This window comes from Atractosteus spatula, chromosome 10, assembly GCF_055471065.1.
Source record: "Atractosteus spatula isolate fAtrSpa1 chromosome 10, fAtrSpa1.hap1, whole genome shotgun sequence".
Lineage (NCBI taxonomy): Eukaryota > Metazoa > Chordata > Actinopteri > Semionotiformes > Lepisosteidae > Atractosteus > Atractosteus spatula.
In genome coordinates, this window is record NC_142715.1 from 15,742,444 (window position 1) to 15,768,075 (window position 25,632).

Sequence of the window (25,632 nt, forward strand, 5' to 3'; positions counted from 1 at the left end):
AGAGAGTGAATGAGACAGGAGTAGGTAAAGGTTTATTTCATAGTGAAAAGAAAAGAGACACAATGTTTTGGCTTTGGTGCCTCCTTCATGTATGAGAGACAGCTGATAAATCAAACAAAAGAACAAAAGACGGGAGTGGAGAGGAGACGAGCAGGAGAGAAAGAGCATCAGCACTCAGGTGGTGTGAAGTCAATGAGACGGAGCTGGAGAGCTGTTCTCACACTGACAATACCAGCTAACAGCTCTGACCTCTCAGTCACTCTGCTCCTTTGGATAACTGAGACAATGACAGTTTACAACTGCTCTTTCTGTCAGAATGCTGCTGGTTTGTCAGAGAGCTGCAAAATGTTAAATGTTGACAAAAAATGCTTCATTCAAATCACAGTCTTTTAGGGACTTTTTTTTCTTATTCTATCAACATTGCAGTCTTTTTCTGAAAAATGAAACAAAGGATTACTATAAATTATAGAAATCATAAATTATAATAAAACCAACCTTTATTATGAATAGAGATATAAAACTATCTATTGTAATCAGAAATATAATTTGTCTAACTAATTAAATGCCATAAAGCCCATAGAACTAATGGATGCACAGAACATGTAGTATGGTGTACTTAGATTATCAGAAGGTTTTTGACCTACTTTCCATTTAACATTTTCTGTTTAAAAAATTATTTTCAATACCTGATCTCTTGGATGTCTTGGAGATATCAAACCAATTGGCAACAGGAATTGTTCACATTACCGTCTATTAGCAGACATTGTTTAGATATGAATCCATTACATTAAAAGTTTGATCCCTTTATTTCAATACACGTTTAAGTACTGTTATGTATTTCAATACAGGCGAAGGATCTGGAAATATATGGAAATACAACATATATATATTTGTATGTGTATATATATATAGATGTGTATATTGTATGTACATATATTTGTAAACAATACTACATTTCTTTTCATTGTATATTCAACAAGATACAACATACTGAAAGTCCTTCACGTGAAGTGCATAGCAACAATCACTAAGGAAGTGCGTCATGTGGCAGGATGTAGGAGGAGTGATCGCTCAGTTCCTGTTCCTGCTTCAAGTGTGAATTCAAACCCTTGCAATCATATAGACCCGTAGGTGCGTAGGAGTCTTAGTGTTTGTCATTTCAGTATCAGCACAGCACTCTCTCTGTATTTGTGATCAACTTTGGTTAAATATGACAATTTTACTGTTCAATCTGGAAACTGAGCTTCACTCTTTCATGGAGGTTTTGCTCAAATCGATCGTGTATGAAGTTTCACGAGTGTTTCGAAGCAGGATGTCTGACTCTGAGGAGATTGAAAACAAACTCCGCAGCATCTCCCAGATACTGGTAAGACGGGCCGTGTTTAAAATCACACAGTGTGTGGAGGACAGTGTCGGGAGTGAAATGGCGCAGCTGAAGAAGGAAAACGAGAGCCTGAAGTGGAGATTGCAGCTGTGGGAGAAGGAGTCGGGAGCAGGAGGAGATCAGGGTACCCAGACGCTTCCCTGTGAAGTCCCTGCAGGAATAAAGGAAGAAATGGACACGAAACTGCAGCTCTCAGGTCAGTGGGGTGACTTGTGTGTAGTCAGGGTGTGTGTGAGTTTAAAAACAGTGTCTTTAACTTCCTCACTGGTGAGAATATAGTGCAGAGACGCAGAGTGAAGTGGTAAAGACTTGTGTGATGTTACAACGGGATTCTTAACTGGAAGCTGAAGTGTTTTGTCTGGTTACAGTGTTTCACTGAATCAGATAATAATACAACGTAATTAAGAAAGAAGACTTATGTGTATATATATATATTGTTTTTACGTTTTATTGATTTATATTATTATATGTATACTAATGATTGTGTATACAAAATAATTTTAATTGGTTTAAGTATTGCAGTCCTCCAGGGCCTGTGTCTGTATTAACTAATCTCAATGCAGTCTTAATGTACTGTAGTGTCCAGTCAGTGTGTGTAATTAACCTCCCTCTCTCTCAGTGCAGTGTTAATGTACTGGAGTGTCCAGTCAGTGTGTTTGGATCAACCCCTCATTTTCTTTCAGTGCACTGTTAATGTAAATGTAATGTACTTGTGATATTATTACAGTAGACTTACTTTTTCATGGTAGTTAGGTTTGTAACATAGCTTGTATATCTAAAATCGCCTATAATCAGAACACCCCTTTATACCCACTTATTCCCCTCTGCTTAAACAACCCAAATCGATTGGGAGTGTACTAGTACATGCATGTATATAGTTTAAAGTATAATAAAAACAGTGATACAGCTTAACTTCTCTTGACTTGCCTTTCCTCTTTGTACTTGTCATATCGATGGTGATGCTGCATGATAACTAGTGACTAGTTCCCAAATAAGGAACTCAGCTGCGTAGTGTATAAGAGTTGAATTTTTTATGTTTCCCACATTCTTTACATTTTTATTTACAGTATTTGAATTTTTTTGTTCACCACTAAATGGCTATACATGAATTTGTGTAAAAATGTTACGTAATGTACTTGTCTGCTGTATTTTTAATCCCTTTTCACGTTATCTGTGTTAAAAGAGATTAAATGTGTTTGAATCTTTGATGTATATCAAGTTTGGAAAATTAGTTTTTAAAACTTAAATTACATGCTACTAAATAATATCTTTGCTTTCTCAAGTTTAAAATGTAAGCTACTTTTTGCGTGGATAGTACTTCCTTTTGAGCACTACTCTAAGCTTGTATTAAAGTTCAGGGCTAAATACTAGATCACATGGCCTCAGCTATCATTATTATGCTGATTATACTCAAATATACATCCATACCAAACCTGACGCTAATGTGGCTGTCTCTTTTCTATCTAATTACATCTCTGACATAAAAACTAGGATGACTCAAAATTTCCTTTATCTTAACTGTGACAAGACTGAAGTCATGCTTATTGGAACCCCCCCCCATCAACTTTGTAAAGCCAATCCTGTAACCCTATCTGTAGATGGTTCTGTACTTGAGCTTCAGTCTAAATTGGAAAAACTTGGGGATGATATTTGACTCAGGCTTGACATTTGACCAACGTGTGCAACATATTGTCAAAACTTCTTTCTTTCGCCTCAGAAATATTGCTCAACTACACCCTATATTATCGTTAACTGTGGCTGAAAAGTTTTTTCTTCTTCCAAATCGACCACTATAATGCTCTGCTCTCTGGGGTTTCTAAATCCACATTGAACAAACTCCAGTATGTCCAAAATTCGGCAGCCAGAATCCTGACCAGGTCTAGTACAAGTGTTCACATTACTCCTATCCTGGAGTCCTTGCACTGGCTTCCTGTCAAGTTTCATGTCAACTTAAAATTCCTCCTGCTCACCTATAAGTCTCTGCTTGGCTTGGCACCTCAGTACCTGTCTGAGTTATTATCGCTCTACTCCCCACCTCGCAACCTTCTCTCTTCTGTTTCTGGTCTCCTATCTGTCCCCCAGTCCGTCTACACTCTATGAATGAAAGGCCCTTCTGTTATGCCCTAAACTCTGGAACTCTATCCCCAAGGATATCAGAGAGTCACCTTCTCTAAACTCCTTTAAATCCAGACTCAAAACTTTCTTCTTTAGAAGAGCCTTTATTTACCTGTTCTTTACCCATCTGCTCCTACTGTATTTTGTACCACAATCTGCTGTCTCCTCAAACAGTGTATTCTCATCATGCTTATATTGTGTTTTTTTTGTTGTTGTTGTTGTTGGCATTATGTAAAGCACTTTGAGAAGATTATTATTATTATTATTATTATTATTATTATAAAGGTCTTGTTTTCTTGTCCTGTGTTTACAGGCTCAGAGGCCATTGCTCTCCCTGATGCTGGGGAAAGGGCTCCTCTTGAACAGCAGCACAGTGAGGAGGAGTGGGGCTCCAATCTGATGCAGGAAACAGAGCTCACTGTTGCAGAAGGGAAAGAGACACTCAGTGAGCAGCACACAGAGGGCAGACAGAGTGTCGAGGATCTGGACTCTGTGCCCATGATGAAGATAGAACCTGAGCGTGAGACACCTGGACTCTTAATATTTACGGAGAAGATTAATCATCTGGATACCAAGAATATTGCAGAACATTGTAATGAACTTTACTGCATCACTGTACATGAACTCAAAGAAGAACTGAGTGAGTTTAATGTTAAAGAGCAGGACATGGAGCCCCAGTTGATTCACACTGCTGACCAGCACACTGAAGGACACGATGGAGAAAACAAATCTCAGTTTCAGCACACAGAGCAAGACCATTCCATGGAGCATTTGCAGAATAAGAGACCACAGCACGATCAGAGGATGAGGAAGAATCACTCAAGGCTTTCCTCAGATGAAGTGGACAAACTGCCGTTATGGCACAGGGAGGAGCAGCGTTTCTGTCAGTCTAGCAAATCAAAACCCGACCAGCACCTTCAAACAGGAGAGAGACCTTTCAGCTGCAGTCAGTGTGAGAAGAGTTTTAGTCACTCATGCGTCTTAAAAAGACACCAGCGCATTCACACAGGAGAGAGACCATTCAGCTGCAATCAGTGTGGGAAGAGTTTTAGTCATTTGCACCTCTTAAAACGACATCAGCACATTCACACAGGAGAGAGACCATTCAGCTGCAGTCACTGTGGGAAGAGTTTTAGTCAGTCAGGTACCTTAAAAACCCACCAGGGCATTCACACAGGAGAGAGACCATTCAGCTGCAGTCAGTGTGGTGGGAGTTTTAGTCAGTCAGGTCACTTAAAAACACATCAGCATATTCATGCAGGAGAGAGACCATTCAGCTGCAGTCAGTGTGGTAGGAGTTTTAGTCAGTCAGGTCACTTAAAAACACACAAGCATATTCACACAGGAGAGAGACCATTCAGCTGCAGTCAGAGTGGAAAGAGTTTTAATGACTGAATCACCTGAAGAGCTCACCAGCGCATAAAATAAGATCACTTTATTGGCAGTATACAATTTCTTGTACTAGGTATTTGTCTTTTCACAACATGCTCACCATGAGGCCTGCAGATAGGGAGAGAAGCTTGGTGTCAGAGCACAGGATCAGCTCTTTGTACAGCATGCCTGGAGCAATCAGGATTAAGGGCTTTGTTCAGGGGTCCAACAGAGTAGTATTCCTCTGTCAATTGAGGAATTTGAACTGGCAATCTTCCACCCACAGACATAGATCCTTAACCACAGATCCACCAGACTACCCTTAATTTCACAGGAGAGATACCTTTCAGCTGCAGTCAGTGTGGAAAGGGTTTTAGTGATTCAAATACCTTAAAAGCCAACCAGCATACTTACACAGGAGACCTTCAGAATCCACCAATGCAGTCACACAGGAGCGAGTTAGTTCATTAAGCTACAGTTAGTATGGGAAGTGTTTTATCCAGTCAGGCGACTTAAAAACACACCAATTTAGTCACCAGTTTTCCACTGAAATCTCTATTCGTTGAAGTAGGTAGCTGCGTTAGCATGTGACATTCGTTAAAGCTTCCACAGCCGACACGTGTTTTCTTTCTTCACTTTTCAGCATAGAATAAGCCTTTACTTGTTCCTAAAATGTCTATTTGTTATAGTCTCTTTGTAGTCACCCACTTTTGGTTTAGTCTAGTCAACTAAATTTTGACTATTACCACCCTTACTTATGGTTAATTAGAACAGAATTAGTTTTAATCATGCCATTTACTTTATGTGTATAATAAAATGTAAAAGTTTTTAGTTTTATTCAGTTTTAAAATGAATTAAGTCTAAATTGATTTCTTTATTTCTGTTTGGTCATGGAATGTTAAGTTTAGTCCTCTTTAATTTCCAATTAAGACTGTTCTCATTGGATAGGCTTGTAATTGTGTAACATCTTTTAACTTACATTTTACATTTTGAGCAAGAAATGTGAATACAGATTAGGTTCCTTAACTGTAACTCTTAAGAAAAAAAGTCCCACATCTGATTAAAATCTACCAAAAAGCTCAAAGTCTTTGTTGCACAATCTACATTTTATTTACCCCCAGAGAGAATAAATATCAAATACAAGAAATATCTATGCAATAAAGGATAAATAATGAGGAAACAGAGATATTGTAGCGTTTGCAGGTTCTTTTCAGAACTAAAGAACAGTGGAGACGCGATTAACCAACCAAGCACTAGCTTTATTTGTTAACAACCACACAAAACCAAACACAGGATATACACACACATGAGGAGACTGACGGAACACGTACACATATTTAGGGTGGTAATTACCTAACAACACACTATACTTTTACAGGACTACACAGGGCACTAGAACTACTAGGACATTATTTACACAGGTAGGGTCAGCCGCTGGTCATCGAGCTGACCCTCAGACTCTCCCCGGCTACCACTCCCAGCATGCCCAGCGGTATTACGAGCGCCTAGGGGCGCTTCCTCCTCACCACCAGGCGAGGGCGTTACAATATTATATGAATCTCTCTTAATAAGAAAATCTATTTTGGCACCATTACTAATCCATATTTTTATGTTTTTTTATTTTTATGTTTTTTAACTGTTTTTTTCAATGCAATTTTTTTTTAAACCAGACAGGACCCGCAATATATATACACTTTAACAGCCACATAAACTAAATGCAATTAAACATTATTAAACATTATTTTCTGATGACCTCGTATGAATATGATTTGCAGTTCCTGCATAGCCAGACGTTTTGGTCATCCCTACCTTAGTGAGCATCTTTGCTTTTCTCTCAAATACAACATTCACTCCACAAAGAAGATAGATTATAAAAGTCCACACATTTTCCAAAGCTTTTAATAGTGGTGTCACCCTGGAGGCATGGATTTGATTCTCACCCATGATAAAGAGCTTGGTTCTTCTAGTATGGTGCAAATGAGAATGGCACTACAATATACTATATACTATATACACTACTATATAGGTAATGCATTGACATATGCACTTACACACAAAATGTCCCATTCTTATCCTGTATGCTTAATAGGAGTGAAGTGATTCCTCCTGGTTTCTCGTACTAATATATCTTGACCACCACAGAACAGATACCCATGTAGCTGATTCAAGATTCAACGCCTCACATCTTCGGCACATTCTTTGTTCTCTGGAGATTGTTATGATCAATAATGAACTTGTTTGGGGGAAAAAAATAATCAAATACATTGGTAGATGTTCTAAAAGTATTTAGGAGTTTTTGAAATAGCCATCAGAAAATGACAGAAATGGAAAATTATGTACGCTTTCTCACACTGCATGAAAGATTGAAATCTGATGGGAGAAAAGCTACCAGTCTCCTTGTCGGGAAATGGAACCCCGGTCTCCCATGAGATATATGGGGATGGTCACAACTATATGAACAAGGGGTGCTTGCTTGCTGCTAGGAGCCATTTCCTCTTATGGCTATTATTATTTTTTTGTGTTTCAGCTTTTATTTTCATTTTTTCCAGATTAGCACAAGAAAAGAGGTTTCCATCCATGCCTTTCTCACTCCTCCTCTTCCATTGTCACAGCTTCTCCTCGTGCACTACCAACACCTATGGAGATGGTTCTTTCAGTTTTACTAATTAGGTTTTCAAAGGCTGGAAGTTAAAAAGACCGAAGGTTGTGAGGTGGGGAGTAGGGCAATAATAGCTCAAACTGGTACTGAGGTGCCAAGCCATGCAGAGCCTTATAGCTGAGCATGAGGATTTTGAAGTCAACATGAAGCAAGAGCAAGGACTACAGGACAGGAGTAATGCAATTACTTGCTTGACCAGGTCTAGTGCTAATTCCTCCCTTGTGGCCTCGGGTTCATTTTCGATTGTTGACTCTGAAGAAGTCCTCTATTTGACTTGATCAAAGTCAATCCCTAGAGGATTTCGAAAGGTTGAATCAAAATTACACAGGATGCTGGGGGGACTTGAACCCACAATTTGTAAATTGTAGAAACATTTTATCATTCCATACTTTCCTCTGCAGTCAGGCCAGTTCCACTTCAACTACATTCGAAAACGGAGATTGTTTTGAAAACACGAGAGTAAAGGGACACTGCACGTCTGGAGAACATCACGTCCGAGTTTAAGGACAGTAACATCAGAGATTGGAAGCTAGGGAGTTTCAGGTCTGTTTTTTATTATAGGATCAAGAAAGTCTGAATACCTTTGCAAGAAGTATTTCAGAATCTCAGTCAAATCCAGTATGATTGCTGCACAGATCTGCATTCTACAATTAGAATACTGTTTATCTGTTGAATCAAACACACCGCATAAAGCATTTCTAAAACAGGAGAGATCGTTTTGGAATGCATCTTCCTGTAAAAAAAAATGACTTCAAGGGCGCTATAAGCAAAGGTGTGAAAGCCTGCTCCACAGAAGAACTATATCCAGAGGTGCCAAAGAAGTCAAGGTTTCACCACGCGAAAGAAAGCATCTCAGAAAACAAAGTTGCAGTCGCTTCCACACGTCATAACACCACTAGGTCAGACAACAAGAGTTGAAGAGGTGCTGTCGAGAGTAACGCGGCCGAGCGCTTTAAGGAGCTGGATTAAAGCTCCAGGTTCTTTGGGGGCATCTGTTGGAATCACACAGCTGCTGCTTATCTACTTGTTAAGAATCACTTCTTTTGTTGTTGCTGCCTCCAGGCGATGTAATCCAGATTCAGAGAAAAATAATTTGAACAACAATAATAATCACATTTGAGCGTGTTTTACTCCTCTTCTTCATGCAATTTGTACTCAAAGGTTTATAGTTTTTTTGTTCTGAATTTGAACATTTTAGCCTTGATTGGAAGTTGTTTACTTGAAGGTGTGCTGGCCAAGTGGTAAGGTGTTGGGCTCGTAAACTGAAGTTCATGGGTTCAATCCCTGTTCGTGCCTGTTTTGTTTACCAAGACTTTACTTTATCTATATTGTCAATTGTCTTGCAATGTAGAAATCTCTGTAATAAGAAGAAACAAACTATCAGTAGTTGTTAATAATCCTTTGACAAAGCAACAGGTGCATTCAACACACCAGCCTCCACTGCTTGTCAGGATGGCTGAGTGGTCTTAGGTGCCAGACTCAAGGACTCAATCATGTGTAGTGACAGTTTTATGTTATTCACAACACGGATTTCCCTTCATGTTTATTAAGATGTGTAATTTGTATGCTGGTTGTATGAGAACAGTTTCTTCAAAAGTCCCATCAATTAACAGTGGAGAGCTAGCTGATGTACATCTTCATGAAAACTCTCTTTAAGGCGATTACAAGTGTCTTGAACAAATCTGCGTCATATTTTTAAAATAGTTTAGCTCAAGATGCAACGGGAGTATAAATGAATACTCCCGCCCTCCAATCCAAGATAAAACTCTATGTGTGAATCTTATTTTACTTGAAGTTGATGATGTTGGTCATTATTGGAAATTCCCCAGTGATATCGACTCAGGTATTCAGTTGTTACGTGCTGTAATTCAATAAATGCAAAGCATTTGTATTCCCTCCAATTATCAATAAGGTCAATAATGTATTAAGCATTACATGCCCCTTTTTTCCCTAGATGATGTTCATGTTGGATCAGTGAGAAAGGCACGCCTGGTTGTGCTTCAACCAGCACCTTACTATAATTTTAGTCCCGACCTGACTGCACTAAGCAATTGTACCACAGAGACTCAAACGGGTCGGTTTTCTCCATTTACAGTTTTTGGGAAAAAATAATCTGCATTAAGATTGTATTTCAAATTTCACAAATTGTAAGTATTTCTTGAAAAACGTTGTTTCAGAAAGAAACTGAGTAGACGTGAATAGCCCAGCCAGTAGAATATCGAACTTTGCATCTCAGGGTCCCTATTCAGGGGGCTGATTTTCTTGCAACTACTTATTCCATGCTGAAACAAGAACGAGAAACAACATTTCAGCAGTGGTGTCTTCTTTGGGTGTGATACACAATAAACCTTTACTTGTTTCTTTCAGATTATTTAAACCTCCTCTCCAGCACCTAAACTCATCAGTTGCTTTCAGTAGCTAAAGACACAGACCACACTGCTCCAGGTGAGGTTCAAACTCACAACCTCAGCATAACTCCACTGTCCACTGCTGTATAAGTACCACATGCTGACCGATTGCGCCACTGAAGCTATATACCTCCCTCTCCTCATACAGACTGCAGCTGCAGAAACACAGGGTGAAAATGTGGTTTCGATTGTGGATCCATCTTCACATGGGGGAAAGGGACAGTAAAATAGCAAGGAAAATACAAGAGAAGAACTGAAAGAATTGTGCTCACTGCAAAGTAGGAAGGAAAGAGGTGTCCGGATACATAAAACAGCTCGGCGGATAATTTGTAACGCCAATATTTTTTTTAACTAAGTAGCCTTAATGGCAACACAGTGTTAGGAGTTCGGCTTTTCTTATTTCTTCTGCAGAACCAGTGGTATCGGAATATACTGATCCGCATAAGAAGCGCTTTTGGTTTCTGATCGATTTTATTGAGCACTGCTCTAAACTTTACATTTGCTCGTGCTAGTTTTCCCCATGAAAAAAAGACATTTCTCTAATTACATGATTTCACTTTTTTTCTTATCAACGAGGAGAAAGAAATAAAATATATAATTCATTATAAGAACCCCAGGCAAGATGGCTGGTGGTCTAGGGCGTTCAGTTCACAGTTTCCCCTGGAGATGTTTGTTCAAATCTCACTTCTAATAAAGAGGTTTTTCTTGTTAGAGTAGAAATGATAGAAGCCTTAAGTGGGAAAAAAAATCACAACATCTCGCATTTCACGTGTTTAACGTTAATTGTCTCAGTGGTTGTTTTGGTGATGGCTCTTCTCCCTTGCAAGGTGGCGGCAAACTTCAGAGAGGGAGTCTCCCACGCACAGCTTTTCTTCATCAAAAGCGGAGACAACAGAAACAGACTTCAAACTGAAATTAATTACTTCTTGAGCGTTTATGACAGTCTTTAAAAAGCTGAGAGAAAGCGAAAACGTCAGTAGTATAGAGCGACACCTTTTGTCAAACTTTCTGACATGCTGTACATGCCTTACCTGTAATACAGCTACTAATAAAGACATACATTAAAGTTAATTATTAATAAATAATACTATTATTCATAAAGACTTGTATTCATAAGATTCATCGTGAATAGTTGTGGTGTCTGGAAAGCAACTGTAGTTACATATAGAAAAAAAGAGTTGTAGTTATTGAGGTAATTTCAGGTAGAATGTAAGAACTAAAGTTAACTAGTCCCACAGTAATGGGTGGGGTCCTATCAATAGAAAAAAAAATTGTAACTTGAAAAAAACAACAACCACAAAACGAGAAGTCTTCTGGGAACCTAGGTAAATCCCTGTAGTGGTCTAACAACTATAAAAACAAACAAACAAATGAAACAACTTCAAAACATATGGAAAAACAACATTAAAAACATATCTGGGGAACAACAAAAACACAGAATCTAACTGCGAGAGCTTTTTCAAGTTTTTGGTACTCCATCGTGCTCCTCTCGTCTAAGTAGATATCTCTCAGGTCAGTTGGAGGTCCACAGCTGATGGTAATTTAAGTAAGTAGCTGTGTCAGCATGCATGGGCTGCAAAGGAACGAGGAAAGGTTTATTCCATGCTGAAATGAGAAGAAAACACAACGTTTTGGCTGTGGAGCCTTCTTTGGGTGTGATATGAAATAAACCTTTACTTGTTTATTTCATGTTAATTTAGACCCGATCTCTAGCAAATACCTAAGAGCACCTAAACTCGTCAGTTGCTTTCGGTAGCTTAAGACACAGGCTACACTGCTTCAGGTGAGGTTCAAACTCACACCCTCGGCATGACTCTGCTGTGCACTGCTGTAGAAGTACCACGCGCTGACCAACTGTGCAACTGGAGCTGTGTAACTACCTCCATCACTTGATGTTCATCACTTGTATTCTCTTTGGTGTTTCCCTCGACTGTCAGGCCTTCAAGGTCTGTTTTCAGAATCTGATTAAACACATGGGGTGAGTGTTTAAACCCCTGTGGCATACGAGTGTATGTGTATTTCTTACCTTTGTATGTAAATGCAAACAGATGTCTGCATTCTTCTGCCAGGGGTACGCTAAAGAATGCTCCACATAGATCAATTACCGTAAAATATTTCGCACTAGGGGGAACATTAGTCAGTTATGTGTGTGGATTTGGAACATCAGCAGGCCAATCCTGTACTATTTCATTTACTGCCCTTAGGTCATGGACCAGTCTCCACTTGTGTTTATCTGCCTTAGGAACTGGCAACAGGGGTGTATTGCAACAACTCTTTGTTTCTATCAATACCCCTGCTTCGACTAGTCCTTCAATTGTCATTATTATATCCTCTTCTACCTCAGGCTTCATGCTATATGGTGCCTTCCAAGGGAGTTTGACACCAGGTTTTGTGCTAATGTACACAGGGCTGGCTGATTCTACCAATCCTACATCAGTATCGTGTTTTGACCATACCCTAATAGGGATGCTGTTCTCAATTTTTTCCCTAAGATGATCACTAACTGTCATTTCTCCACCTAACTATACCTGCTGTCTGGCTGTAATTTCGTGGAACTCCAGTCATCAATGTGGCACACAGTATCTTCATGAGTGATTTATCTACAGAGTGATAAATCAAAGGATTATCCATTTTTTCCCACTGGATTTCTTTTGCTCACTTCATCATGGGACCTAGGTCCTTCGCTGTAGCTCTCTCATTTACCAGTAAATGAGGTAAATGAGCCACCTGTTCCAGCTGTCAGCCTACTATACCATGTTCAACCAACACTAATAATATTACTGTTATAATAAAGGAGCAAGAGAAGCGCAGTCAGTAGAGCTGACGACCCTTATGTTTCGAATTGTGGATTCAAGGGTCATTTGTGTCCTTTCTTATCACTCTAATCTTTTAGTAGAACAGTGCAAGCAGGACGTGATAGTGTACAGTGACCCCCAATGTCTTATGAGCTTTGTGTAATTCAGCTTTCTTACTGCTTTGGGGCTCGATTCAGATATCTGTGACAGCAAGGGGCGAGCAAAGGCTTTTCTAAATTGAAGGTGATCTGCTCATGAGTAAGTATAAACACATGAGTGTTTACTGTTTGAAGACCGCACTTTGTCAAAATACTGCTGTTTCTTAATTTCACATTATGGTATTTAGAAGGGGCAAAGTAGTGTAGCCCTTGTGCAACTTTGATTAGTGTTTGTTATTCGGTTTTGAGGTTTGAGGGGCATAATGCAAATCAAGCTGGTGAATAGAAAATGAAACAGGAATCACTTCTTGGGCTAAGAAATCCAAGAAGCATGGAAACCTGTGGATTTTAACAGTATAGAACACTCACAAATTGCAGTATTGCTGCTTTCTTCTGCTGCTTTTATATTTCAGTCTTTGACTTTTGAATGCATACCTTACCAGAAATATTTATACACTTTCAGACAGCTCAAAAAGTTCTTAATGTAGAAATGAGAGACCATCTAAAAGTTCCTTTCTGCTAATCACATTAAAGTGTTGACGAAGCATTTTTCTTCCCATCATGTTCTTGATAGGCGGTTTCTCTGTTTTCCTCCTATTGTCATTGTCAGCACAATAAGACAGGAACAATGCACAAAAAAATAAAAAGTAGCTGTCAGAAGTGGTATTTGAACCCACGCTTCCATTCGGAGACCGGAACACCCAACCAAGATGAAAAACACCAATTCTTGAGTCTGATACCTTATACCACACAGCCCTACTGACAAGCAAAGACAGAAGGTATGGTGAATCTAACCTTATCTATATTTATCATTAATTTTAACAGGAATACTATCATTAAAACAATCAGTAGCACTATCATCATTAATACTCACATGAACACTAGCATTGATATTAAAACTACAGACTGTACTCACACTAATATTAACACTAATATTAGTATTAGTAGCTGTCCGTGATGTCACACCGCTCTTTGTGACGAAGGCGAGACACCTAGCCGTGAACAGTGACGTGGCGCCTGTCGCTGTGGTTACCATACTGATGATTTGTAAATTGTAGCTCTAGCATACAATTCTTTAACAATCATTTGAATAATAATTATTTAATTTTGGATTGAACATTATTAACACTAAAGGCACTATGGTTATTGATCGATACAGGCTGTATTGACTGTTTATATTTAAAACAGGGTCAAAACGGGAAAAGAAGCAGTACTCACCAATCAATGAAATTAATAGTTTTTTTCTCCGGCTCTTCAGTTGAATTAATTAATTGTCGATAGATAAGTGATCAATATATCTACTCCATGCGCTCAGCGCGCCTCCCGCGGTCTCGCTCTCTGATCCCGGCGCTTGGGCTGGTGTCTGTGATGTCACAGCGCTCTTTCTGACAGAGCAGAACACGTCTCCGCTGGAGGAGACTCCCGTCCGGAGCCCGGGGGGCTTTTCTTACAGATAACATCTCCAAAAATAAAAACACACCGGGCTGTGAGGAGAGGCGATTCATAACAGCTGGAGAAGGAGAGTGACGAACCGAGAAATTAAATTCATTAAGCAGGAAAAAAATAGTTTACTTCACAGACTATTGCGTTGTGTAGCGTAATCCCGTAGAGCAGAAGAGAAAGAGCACAAGTCCCTGTAATAAGCGCTTTTAAGCGTTTTACACGGATCTCAACAGAATAGAAGCCAGGAGGATCAGACTCCTGATCCTGGAAGTTCAAGGGCATCTCCTGGTTTTATTTCCACTCGAGCTGATTTGATGATTGAATTAACTGTATAATTGTTAACTGTATATTTATAACACTCTCCGTGAGAGACATGTGGGAGACGCTGAATTCCAGGGCTGGTGTGGAATCACACACAGACAGGTCTTCTGTGTGATCTGAGTCCCACTACTCAGAGCTAAAGACTGGTCAACTGGTCACTATTGTAGACACGACCATCAGTCTGCTGCTGCTGATAATCATAATACACTGGTAAGAGTGGCAATACTGCTGTTCATTAAATAAGTAAAAATAATAAGAAGAAATAATCACATATTGCTCAATTGCCAGCCATTCACTTCTGACAGATGTTTCGTGGCTGACTTACAGTATAGACAATGAATCAGGACAGTAAAACTGAAGGGCTGGAGGTCCTATAAAGGGTTAATAGAAGGTTCTTGCTTCTGACCTGGAACAGAGCCCACAGCTGCCAGATCAGTGACCCCTGAGCCCAGTTCACAGAGAGGAGAACCAGGAGCTCTGCTCTGTCTCTAAGAGGCTGTGAGGAAGGAGAAAAGGGGGAGATGTGACCTGAGTCCAGGCTGTTCTGTCTGATATTATTCATGTAGCAGCACTGATTGTCTGAATGTCCTCTGGTTCTGGATTGTGAGGATAAAGAGAAGTATGGAGTTGAGCTTCTGTCTGTTCAGGAGGTAGGAGTTTGGGTAAAGTACTGAGGGATCCAATGCTCTGTGTGTGAGTCTGAGCTGTGAATCTGAGTGAGAGGAGATAAAGATTTTTTTTTATTCTGCCTCTGAGATTTTTTCTTCTTTGCCAAGTGGTGTTACATCACCTTCAGATACTCTGCACAGACTGTCAGAGTGAGAGAAGAGGAGAGAGAGATGGACAGATAAGAGCACACACAGTGAGAGAGACAGGAAGGGGGAGAGAGAGGAGAAGGAGCAGGAAGACAGTGCAGGTGTTCAACCACACTGTGACCACAGGAGACAGGAGGCTTTTCTCAGATGCTGAGGAGCTCAGTGCTCATGGCCACTCAGGCTCAGAGGCTCTGGCAGCACTCAGGTCTGAGATACTGACACTGGAGCTCTGAGAGTCAGCCTCCATTCTGACAGGAACAGCCCCTCCTGTTCAGCCCTAAGAGAGCTGTGTGTACCCTGTACAGCACTAAACCCTGGGCTCCCTGTGTGTCCCTTTACAGCACTAGAGCTCTGAGCACTGGGCTTCCCTGTGTGTCTCCCTGTACAGCTCAGCTCTCAGCTGCCTCATCACACTGACACCCACAGCCTCACAGTACAGCCTGGCTTCCTGTGCTGGAAGAGCTCAGAGGAGTACAAACCACAGACTCCCTGCAGAGTCTGACCTGTAGCTCCAGTAGAGCACTGAGGAAACAGGCCCATTTCCTAAAGACAGGGAGCAGAGTGAATAGAAACTGCAGGTTTGCTGAAAACAACTTTTACAGTAGGACATATATGTTGTGATGTTACATTTTTCATCCTGGCCTGTCAGGGACTGATGCCTCAAATCACAGCTGTTAGGCTGTATTAACAAGGACAGAGTGTTTCTAATCAATCATTGTGTTGTTTTTTTCTACTTTGAAAATGACTCCTGCTCTTCTGCTCCTGCAGGTATTATGGTGAAGCTGCAAGAAGTACGACTGCGGCTCTTACTGCTACTAATACTGCTACTATTACTACAGCTACTATTTCTACTACTATGACAGCTACTGTACTACTATTGCTGCTACTGTTACAACTGCAACTAGTAATATTTTACTGCTACTTCTACTGGTACTGCAAATGCTATTAAAGCTACTACTGTTACTACTGCTGCAGGTACTACTGTTACTGCTGTTACTGCTGCCACTGACACTACTGCTACTAATATTAATATGGAGGAGGTGAGATGTGTTCTCACTGGGTGTCTTAACAAGGACTGAATTTTCATTTTGCTGTTTTTCCGACTTTGAAACTTTGACTCCTGCTCTTTCGCTCCTGCTGCTGTAGTTCTTGAAGTGAGTTAAAATACAGCATAACTACCAATACTACTACTGTTACTACTGCTAATGCTTCTACTTAAACTACTGCTACTACAGCTACTACTACTGGTGCCACTGACAGAACTGCAACCAAAAAGATTTACTGCTACTACAACTGCTACTACTAATGTTTCTAAAGCTACTAGTAGTACTGGTAATAATACTACTAATACTGCTGCCACTGACACTACTGCTAGTACCACTACTACTAATGTAGTGTTTCATAGCCGTTCAGGGACGCCAAATATGTAATCATAGTGGCTCTCTGAAGGCACCAGTTCTGTAGGGTTTGGGCATTTACTGAGACAATTATTAATTGTAGCAGTAAATCACAAAGTTGATTCTTTTGATGGCTTTAGAATCCAACCATGCGACATAACTCAAACAACGCGCACACACACAGGTACTAATACACGAGGATACATTTATTAATACATAGAATATGCATATAAACCTAACAGATCTTATCGAGAGGGTTATCAGAATACAAAAGGTATATATTCAATCAGTTACGAAGAGTTACATATATCAAGAGGACATACGTTCAGTATATCATTCATTAAGACCGTTTCATAAATGAACTTGGTTATAACTTCTACATTAGATACTCAAAACAAGTACATAACTCTTAGGAATTAAATTGATATCAACTGGTTGGGATAACAATTGAATTCTCGAGCTGTAATGCATTGAAGTTGAATACTCATCCAATTTCTGGGGATTCAGATCTCCTGCGGGCACAAAGAAACAGTTGCAGGCTGTTGCTGTCCAATCCGCGCTCTCTGGCTGTGTGCTAGGCTGTGCTGTGCGGCTTGCGACGGTGCGCTGCTGATGCTCACTGACCGGCTAGTTAGTGTTGGCTTTAACTAGCAAAGTTTGTGCACAGGAGAAAAGATGACTGTGGGTCCCAGCAAGTCAGGAAGAGGACCGGTTCGTTCCTGATGAAGAGCTAGTTCTGAATAGTGATTCAGTTGTCCACAGTTCTGACCTGTTCACGAGGCCTGCTGCTGGTGCTAACCTCGGGTGGATCCTCTGGTTATTCTCTGGCAACCTCCGCTCTAGACTCTTAGAACAAAGGAAAGTTCTGGCACTCAGACACACTGGCCGTTCCGTGGTTGTCCGGGCTGAGTCTCAGGATGGTCAGGAGGCGCGCTGCGAGAATGTCCTGCCCTTGGGAGCCTTCTGCTCCTGGGCTGTCCTGCCCTGGAATTCTCCTTTGAATTCCCTTTAGAACAGTCCACAGAAGTCCACTCCTGAATCTTATTGAATCTCCCAGGCTCTCTGTGTTGCCTGTTTTTACCTGGAGGAACTTCAGCTCGTTGATTGGCTGAAAGTTCCATGGGCATCAGAGTCCCACGTGGGTTACTCAGCCCTACCAGTCCCTGATTGGTTGATCAAGGTGAGATATGACTCACTTACTCCTGACACCTAGGAATGCAGTCCAGATGTCCATCTGGCACTCCCTAGACAGATAGGCGCCAATGGATGACCATTGATCATGATAGCCAGGCTTAGCTAAGTGCATCCCCCTTTGGGAGCTGTCTTTTATCAAAGGAACCCTAAATCAGCCTGCATGGTTTCTCTGTGGCTGCACCACAGAGATGAACAGAGAAATGAGGCCTAATTTGGGAAAGCTCAGAAACACTTAATTCTGCCTTATTAATAAGCCTCGCCGCTACACTAATAAGGAGGTGAGCTGTGTTCTCACTCTTTTCAGCCTGGGGGTGTATCAGGGTCTTAATGTCAGTTCAGCTCCGCTGTGCTGTTAGAGAGTCTCAGTCACACAGTCAGCTCCACACAGAGAGACACTGGGGCCACAGCTGGAGAGGCTGGAACATCTTTGTGGACTGGAGCTGCACAGGGACGGACTCAGGTTCTGAGGGACTCAACTGGAAGAGCTGCTGTCAGTACAGAGGGGACAGTCGCTGCTGGGCTTTTCTTTTTTTTCATCTAAATTATTGGTCTCTGATGATAGCCACTGGACAGACAGTTCTAATTCAGTTCACCTTGTCTCTGTATAACTGAGTGACCTCACTGCCCCTTTGAGGACAGTCTGTCCTCACACTGTCCCTGACCAGGACCAGAAGACACTGCTGTCTGGAGGGACAACAACTTCTCTGTGACTCACTGCAGGACACCAGTCACTGGACACTGCTTGACACAGAAAGCAAGACAAACAGGACCATATTTAGGACACCAGTCACTGGACACTGCCTGAATCACACAGCCAAACCACTTTCCACTGCATTGACCACAGATCACAATAACACAGGATGAAATAGGGTCAGGACAATTCTACAGTCATTGTGCTCACTGTACACTATAGATACCACATCTTTCAGAGCACAAATATCCAAATCTCTGATCTGAAGGCACACAGACTTTAAAACCACTGTCCACTGCAGTGACCATAGTGACCATAGGTGCAGAATCTCAGGAACAAAGTCATTATAGCCATTGTCCACTTTAGTGAACATAACACATAGAAAGCCAGAAATATAGTAATTAAAGCCACTGTCTATTGCAGTACCGCCAGCTCCCAAAAACACAGGAACACTGTCATTACATCTACTGTCCACTGCAGTGACTACAGTTCACAGGAACACATTCAGTATAGCCACTATCCACTATAGTGACCACAGCACCAAAGAACAAGGAACACAGACAGCAAGAGACACAGGAGCGTATTCAGGACACCAGTCACTGGACACTGCCTGATACAGACAACAAGAATCACAGGACCATATATACATAATTGATTATCTTGATATTGATTTTCAATTCTAATACTTGTCTAGAACTGAAGAGATTTTTTTTCGTGTTTATATCTGATCTCTTCCTGCCCCTGAAGCACCTGCAGCCCTGCTGTCTGTGTCTGTATCTGTGTTTCCTCCAGTGAGACACAGAGCAGCTCCTGTCTCTCCTCTCCTCCGCACTGCTGGGAGTGTCTTCAGGGAGAGGAAACAGTGATGTGTCTCTGATATATATGGAGAAGACTAAAAGGGCCCTGTCTGATTGGCCATCCTGCTTGTGTGAGAGGTTCCTGCTGTCAGTCTGAAAAGGCAGTGCTGTGTGTGATTGGCGGGGCGGGGGGCTGTGTTGTTACTGGGGGTCTGGGGTGCGGAGCTGCAGCACAGTTGCCCTGTGGGCTCAGGGGTGAAGACAGGAATCTCAGCTGCGCTCTGTCCTGATGACAATGGAGAGCTGCCTGTCCATCTTCTCTCTCACTGTCCTGGTGCTGCACAGCTCAGCCAGTAAGTGTCCAGTCTTTTCCTGTCATGTCTGAAATTGTCTGAAAAAAAAGATTAACTGAAATTAAAGTTTAGATGGAAAAGGAGAAAAATGTGGGTTGAAAAATTCTTCATGGTTTTTTTTGACAGTCAGCCTGGCATGTTATTATAATTCTTAAAAATTAATTTAACTATGCAAATTATTATAACTTTCTATGATAACATAATCAGTTGCTTAGAATAGTTTTAGTTTGAGATCTTTGTATTTTATTAATCTACAGAATATTACTAAAATATTATTAATTTATTAATATTATTAATTTCATTCAGGTTCTAAAACTCAGGAAAAATAATCAATTGCCTAGAATAACTTTATTTGTTTAAATCATCCATCAATGTACATTTAATCATAAGGTTTTAGTTTCCGATAGAAAAGGAGCAAAGAGTACTGTGGTTGAAATATTTTATTTTAAATGAAGCTTTGTGGGAATTTATCAAAAATTGTTCAAAATGATTTTTGTCTGGGTTTGAAAGTTCAGAAAAAAATACAATCTATGGTAATTGTATTAAATAAATTTAGAATTAATGATATAAACACCATGGATGCTACATGTACTACACTCATCTCTCCAGTATACTTGTTTGTTAATTAACATGTTATTAATACATAATTTATACACATTTAGAAACTATGCTGTATAAGACATGTCTATGTCAGGCTGGGTCAAGAGGGTTTTTTGTTACCATGTTAATCATCTACAGTAGACGCTGGTCATTTTATGTATAAGTTTTATATGAAAATTAGTATATAAAATCTATTTAAAAAGTTGTTTATGAATCCTAATCTGTTGCACTGATAATAATAAAATTCTTCATTTGTTAGCAGCAGTTTGAGTGATATGCTGGAACATGTGAGAAATGAAAAAAAAATGATTCCATAATAATATAATAGCATACAGGCTGATTTAGAAATATTTAACCTGTTGATTGTTTCATTATCACGCAGGGTGATTCAGAAATGTTTACCCTGGGTTGTTGATTGTTTTATTATCATACAGAGTGATTTAGAAATATTTACTCTGGATTGTTTATTGCTTTATTGTGCTCAACTCTGTCTCCTCTATATGGTATTATTAGAGACTGGTGTATTAAGAGAAATTAGTGTATTAGTAAAGACTGGAGTATTATTGAGACACAGATATTGTATAATTACAGACAGATGGATTAATAAAAATAAGTTTGTTATTAAAGGCTGGAGTACTTTTAAGTTTCTGATATATTTATTATTAACAGATATACATACAGTAAATGTGTCATTAAAAATTAAAGTTAAGATTAAGAATTAAGAATTGACTGGAGTTTTAATGCAGCCATTATGTCTCTTGTGTGTTCAAACAGACCAGGATTCTGTCTTTAAGCTGTGTGACATTCAGTTGCTGTGAAAACAAGTATTTCCTCTAGTATTTATAAAAACTCGTGTTTCATTGTAATAGAAAGTTATTAGTGTATATTCTTCCATATACAGAGATATATACCTGAATATACCTCACACCTGAAGAAGGCTCCACAGCTGAAACATTGGATTTTCTTTCTTCTCTTTTCAGCATGGAATAAACCTATTACTTGTTCCTTTGCCATCATTAATTAAGATCTTTAAAGGTCAAATATAAAATATACATTGTTCACATATTTAATATCTCAACAGCAAAACAAATTCTATGAAAAAAATAATTGTGATAATGATGGAAATTATATGTCAAATTCTTGTCTATTACAAAAAAAATACACATTTTATTTTTTTCCAAATTGTATTATCATAAATCACACTTTCAAATACAACACTTTTAAAGAGATTCATAAGTGTGTAAGTACAGAGAGACTATCTCACACGGTCACTATAGATAGATCTATCTTTCTATCTATCACTGTGCTGCTAGACTATCCAGTATCTTTCACACAGTCAAGTCAAACAGGAAAAACAAAATACAAATACAAATACCAGGTATGATTCTAATATGTATAAATATAAAATGTCCTGTAGACGTGGTTATACGTCTGGACATTGTACATTGTATAACATTGTATAATGGATGTATAAATGTTTATTGTTTCAATCTCTGCAGGCAGTGCTGATTTGAGGCTGGTGAATGGTGCCAGTCTCTGTGCTGGGAGAGTGGAAATTTATCATGAGGGACAGTGGGGGACAGTGTGTGATGATAGCTGGGATCTCAAAGATGCTGCAGTGGTGTGTAGACAGCTGGGCTGTGGTTCTGCTCTGTCAGCACCAGGAAAAGCTCACTTTGGACAAAGAGCTGAACCAACCTGGCTGGATGATGTTTCCTGCACCGGGCAGGAGTCAGCACTCAGGGTCTGTAGATCACCTGGGTGGAGAGTGGAGGACTGTGGCCATCATGAGGATGCCGGTGTGCTCTGCTCTGGTAGTATAGTTTACATTAATTTCTTTCCAACACGGTCTAAATTGAAATACCAAATGCATCCATTTGTTTCCCTCTTTTCTATCATCTTAAACTAGGATACACTAGGATATTTTCTTTGAGATGTATTATGTTCATATGTTGTGACGAAGCCCAGTCCTGTCACAATGTGGGGGGTCCAGAGGTTCTGGTAATTTTAATTCTTTTTCTAAGATTTCTCACTGTTTCTGTGACAGTGACTTGATCTGCAGTGAATGTGTTAAATGTGATCTTGGTAATTTGCAAATTAATTTCCTATCTTATTTTCCTATCTTTCCTATTCCTCTTCCTATCTGTTCTGATATTCAAACATATTGACTGGTCAGGGACAGAGATCTCTGTTATTGTTCTGTTATTCCAGCTAATCGAGGGGTCAGACTGGTCAGGGACAGTGATCTCTGTTATTATTCTGATATTCCAGCTCATCAAGGGGTCAGACTGGTCAGGGACAGGGAACTCTGTTATTGTTCTGATATTCCACCTCATTGAGTTGTCAGAAAGGTCAGGGACAGTGATCTCTGTTATTGTTCTGAAATTCCAGCTCATCGAGGGGTCAGAGTGGTTAGAGGCAGTGATCTCTGCTCTGGGAGACTGGAAGTGCAGCACGGAGAGACCTGGGGCTCAGTGTGTGACTCTGACTTTGACTGGCAGGATGCAGAAGTTGTCTGTCGAGAGCTGGACTGTGGGGTTCCCTCACAGGTGCTGAAGGGGGCTCATTTCGGGAAGGGGGAGGGACAGGTCTGGACAGAGGAGCTCCAGTGCCAGGGAAGTGAATCTCACCTGTCCTTCTGTCCAAAGTCCTCCACAAAGACACAGAGCTGCACCCATGAGAATGATGTGGGACTGGAGTGTTTTGGTAAGAGGGGGATAATTCATTTCATTTTGTTTTTAATGGAGCTCAAAACTGAAGCGTAGAAGAGAAACAAATAAGTGTTGCTATAGCTCTGATTCAATACTGGGGATTGGTGTTTAACCATGAAAACTCAATACGATGATCTTCTGATCAACAGTAACTTATTTAAACCATAAATTACCAGCCTTGCTGATGAATAAAGTACTTCAGATTGAATTGGATTGAACAGTAACACGTTAGTGAGATACTTATATGACAGTAATTTAAAGCTCAGCATTGTAAGTATACTTGAAGATGCCATTGAGGGTAATTGCTGGTTGTTATGTTGTGAAGCTGGGCCTCTGCTCTCTCCCCTGTCCTATCTGCAGGATACACAGGGTTCAGGCTGGTGAACGGCTCTGACTCCTGCTCTGGCCGAGTGGAGTTACAGTGGCTCTTCAGGGACTGGGGGACAGTGTGTGACCAGTACTGGGACCTGAGAGATGCCAGTGTTCTCTGCCAGCAGCTGGGCTGTGGGGAGGCTGTGGCAACACCAGGACAGGCCTGGTTTGGACAGGGCAGTGGACCAGTAAGAGCTGATGTGTTTGAGTGCAGGGGGAACGAGAGCCGTCTCTCACACTGTGCTGTCTCTACATGGGGGAGAGCAGGGTGCTCTCATGGACAGGATGCAGGAGTCATCTGCACTGGTGAGAATCGTGTGTTTAAAACACAGTGACACTCCCTCTGCTTACACACAGCAGCACACTGTTTTCATGATTAACTGAATATCTGCTCTGTTACACACTGCCAGTTATGTAAGAGATGCAAAGATGAAAACACATATTCCTTAAAACGTGAGTGTGTTTTAAACGTCATATCTATCTCAAATATTCCCTCAAAGGGGTTATTAGGTTGTCATTTTCTTTCTAATGGATAGATACACAAATACACTGAGGACTAAAAATCAGTTTTATATTTATATTGATTTCACTGATGGTTCTAAAAGATGAAAGAAAGTTCTGTAACTCAGTATCCTGTAATTAACATCTGACCTACTTAATTAGTTTAATTAATAGAGCCCAACTACACAGGAGCCTGAAAAGAAAGTGAGTCTCAGAAAGTCAAGGTTTACAGGTGTTATGTACAGCTGAGCCCCACACACAGCTGACACTCCACTGGTGAAACATCACTCCTGTGGACAGAAATGAGCTCCTTCCTTCTCTTTTACAGACTCAAATATGACCAGAGATTCACCTGGAGCAGGTAAAGAGAGAATGAGTACTGTCTTGTGACATCAGTACTGTTTTAATTGTAGTTTCATTTCTGGTGTTAAATTGCTCCTCTCACACACAGTTCACAGTCGGATTTCTCTCTCTCTGTTTGTTTCACAGGCTTCCCTTCTTCAGCTATACCCTCTTCCAAAACACCAGGTATGAATTAGCCCCTGTTCTGTATCTCTAGGGCTATCAGTGTGTGTTGATGTCTCTGTTGCTCAGTAGAATCCCAGATCAGTCTGTGAGGCAACAGCTGTGTGTGATCAGTTTGTTCTGTGTGTCACAAACACACTCGGGTCTTTGGGATCTACAGCAAACACATCTATCTGAATACTGCAGTTTGTCACTGGTGGAGCTATTGTCTCTGTGCCCAACAGTGGGTCAGAAAAAATAATTTATCTGGTATACTGTTTATGAACAATGTGGAATCTGTTAAACTTACTGTATATATTAATTATATATATAATATAATAATATATATATACTGCTTATGAAAAATCTGTTACAATAAGTGTATATATTAAATTAATCAAAAGTCAAGGAACACTGTACTTGAATTGTATCTGCTGTGCCAAGTGGGCTAAGCTGATCTTCAACTTGTTACACCGGGTCATGGTCATGGTCATTAAAACTGCACTGACCTCTGACCCCTGACCTTTAATTCTCTGCTCCTAGATCAGCTGTCCCTCAGGCTGGTTGGGGCTGGAAGCGACTGTGCTGGGAGGCTGGAGGTTTATCACAGTGGCTCCTGGGGGACAGTATGCGATGACTCCTGGGACCTGGCAGACTCTCAGGTGGTGTGCAGGCAGCTCCAGTGTGGGACGGCCCTCAGTGCCCCAGTGCTGGCCTCCTTCAGCCATGGAACTGGACCCATCTGGCTGGACGAGGTGGGCTGTCTGGGGAATGAGTCGTCTCTGTGGGAGTGTCCCTCAGCAGGGTGGGGACAACATGACTGTGGACACAAGGAGGACGTGAGAATCCTGTGTTCAGGTAGGGGAGATAATTAAAAGTACAATGATTCAGATTATTTAATCCCACATTGTGGATATGGCTTGCATCTAGAGTGCCTAAATATGTTTGACTTGTGAGAATGTGAGAATCTTGTGTTCAGTAAGTTAACTAAATAAAATAATCCACTGGAATTCCACATTGTGGATATGGTTTGCATCTGGAGT

The 25,632-nt window shown here is 40.5% G+C and overlaps 2 protein-coding genes across 2 annotated transcripts in view; both read left to right on the top strand.

Annotated features, from left to right (window-relative positions):
* Positions 1-25,632, top strand: part of LOC148825446 (scavenger receptor cysteine-rich type 1 protein M130-like) — a 305,154-nt gene that overhangs the window by 277,498 nt on the left and 2,024 nt on the right. Inside the window, exons 4-8 of the mRNA XM_088926315.1 lie at positions 22,001-22,315; positions 22,893-23,207; positions 23,573-23,890; positions 24,575-24,613; positions 25,133-25,447. Of these exons, the coding sequence (XP_088782441.1) occupies positions 22,001-22,315; positions 22,893-23,207; positions 23,573-23,890; positions 24,575-24,613; positions 25,133-25,447 (1,302 nt within the window). The remainder of the gene's footprint in view (positions 1-22,000; positions 22,316-22,892; positions 23,208-23,572; positions 23,891-24,574; positions 24,614-25,132; positions 25,448-25,632) is intronic.
* Positions 1,211-4,894, top strand: LOC148825464 (uncharacterized). Its single transcript, XM_088926221.1, has 2 exons — positions 1,211-1,580; positions 3,813-4,894. The coding sequence occupies exons 1-2, from the start codon at positions 1,211-1,213 to the stop codon at positions 4,892-4,894; spliced, it is 1,452 nt and encodes a 483-aa protein (XP_088782347.1).

Coding starts and splice junctions, on each gene's coding strand:
- LOC148825464 (XM_088926221.1), top strand. CDS start 1,211: ATGACAATTTTACTGTTCAATCTGGAAACTGAGCTTCACTCTTTCATG. Junction 1,581..3,812: donor CACGAAACTGCAGCTCTCAG/GTCAGTGGGGTG, acceptor CTGTGTTTACAG/GCTCAGAGGCCATTGCTCTC.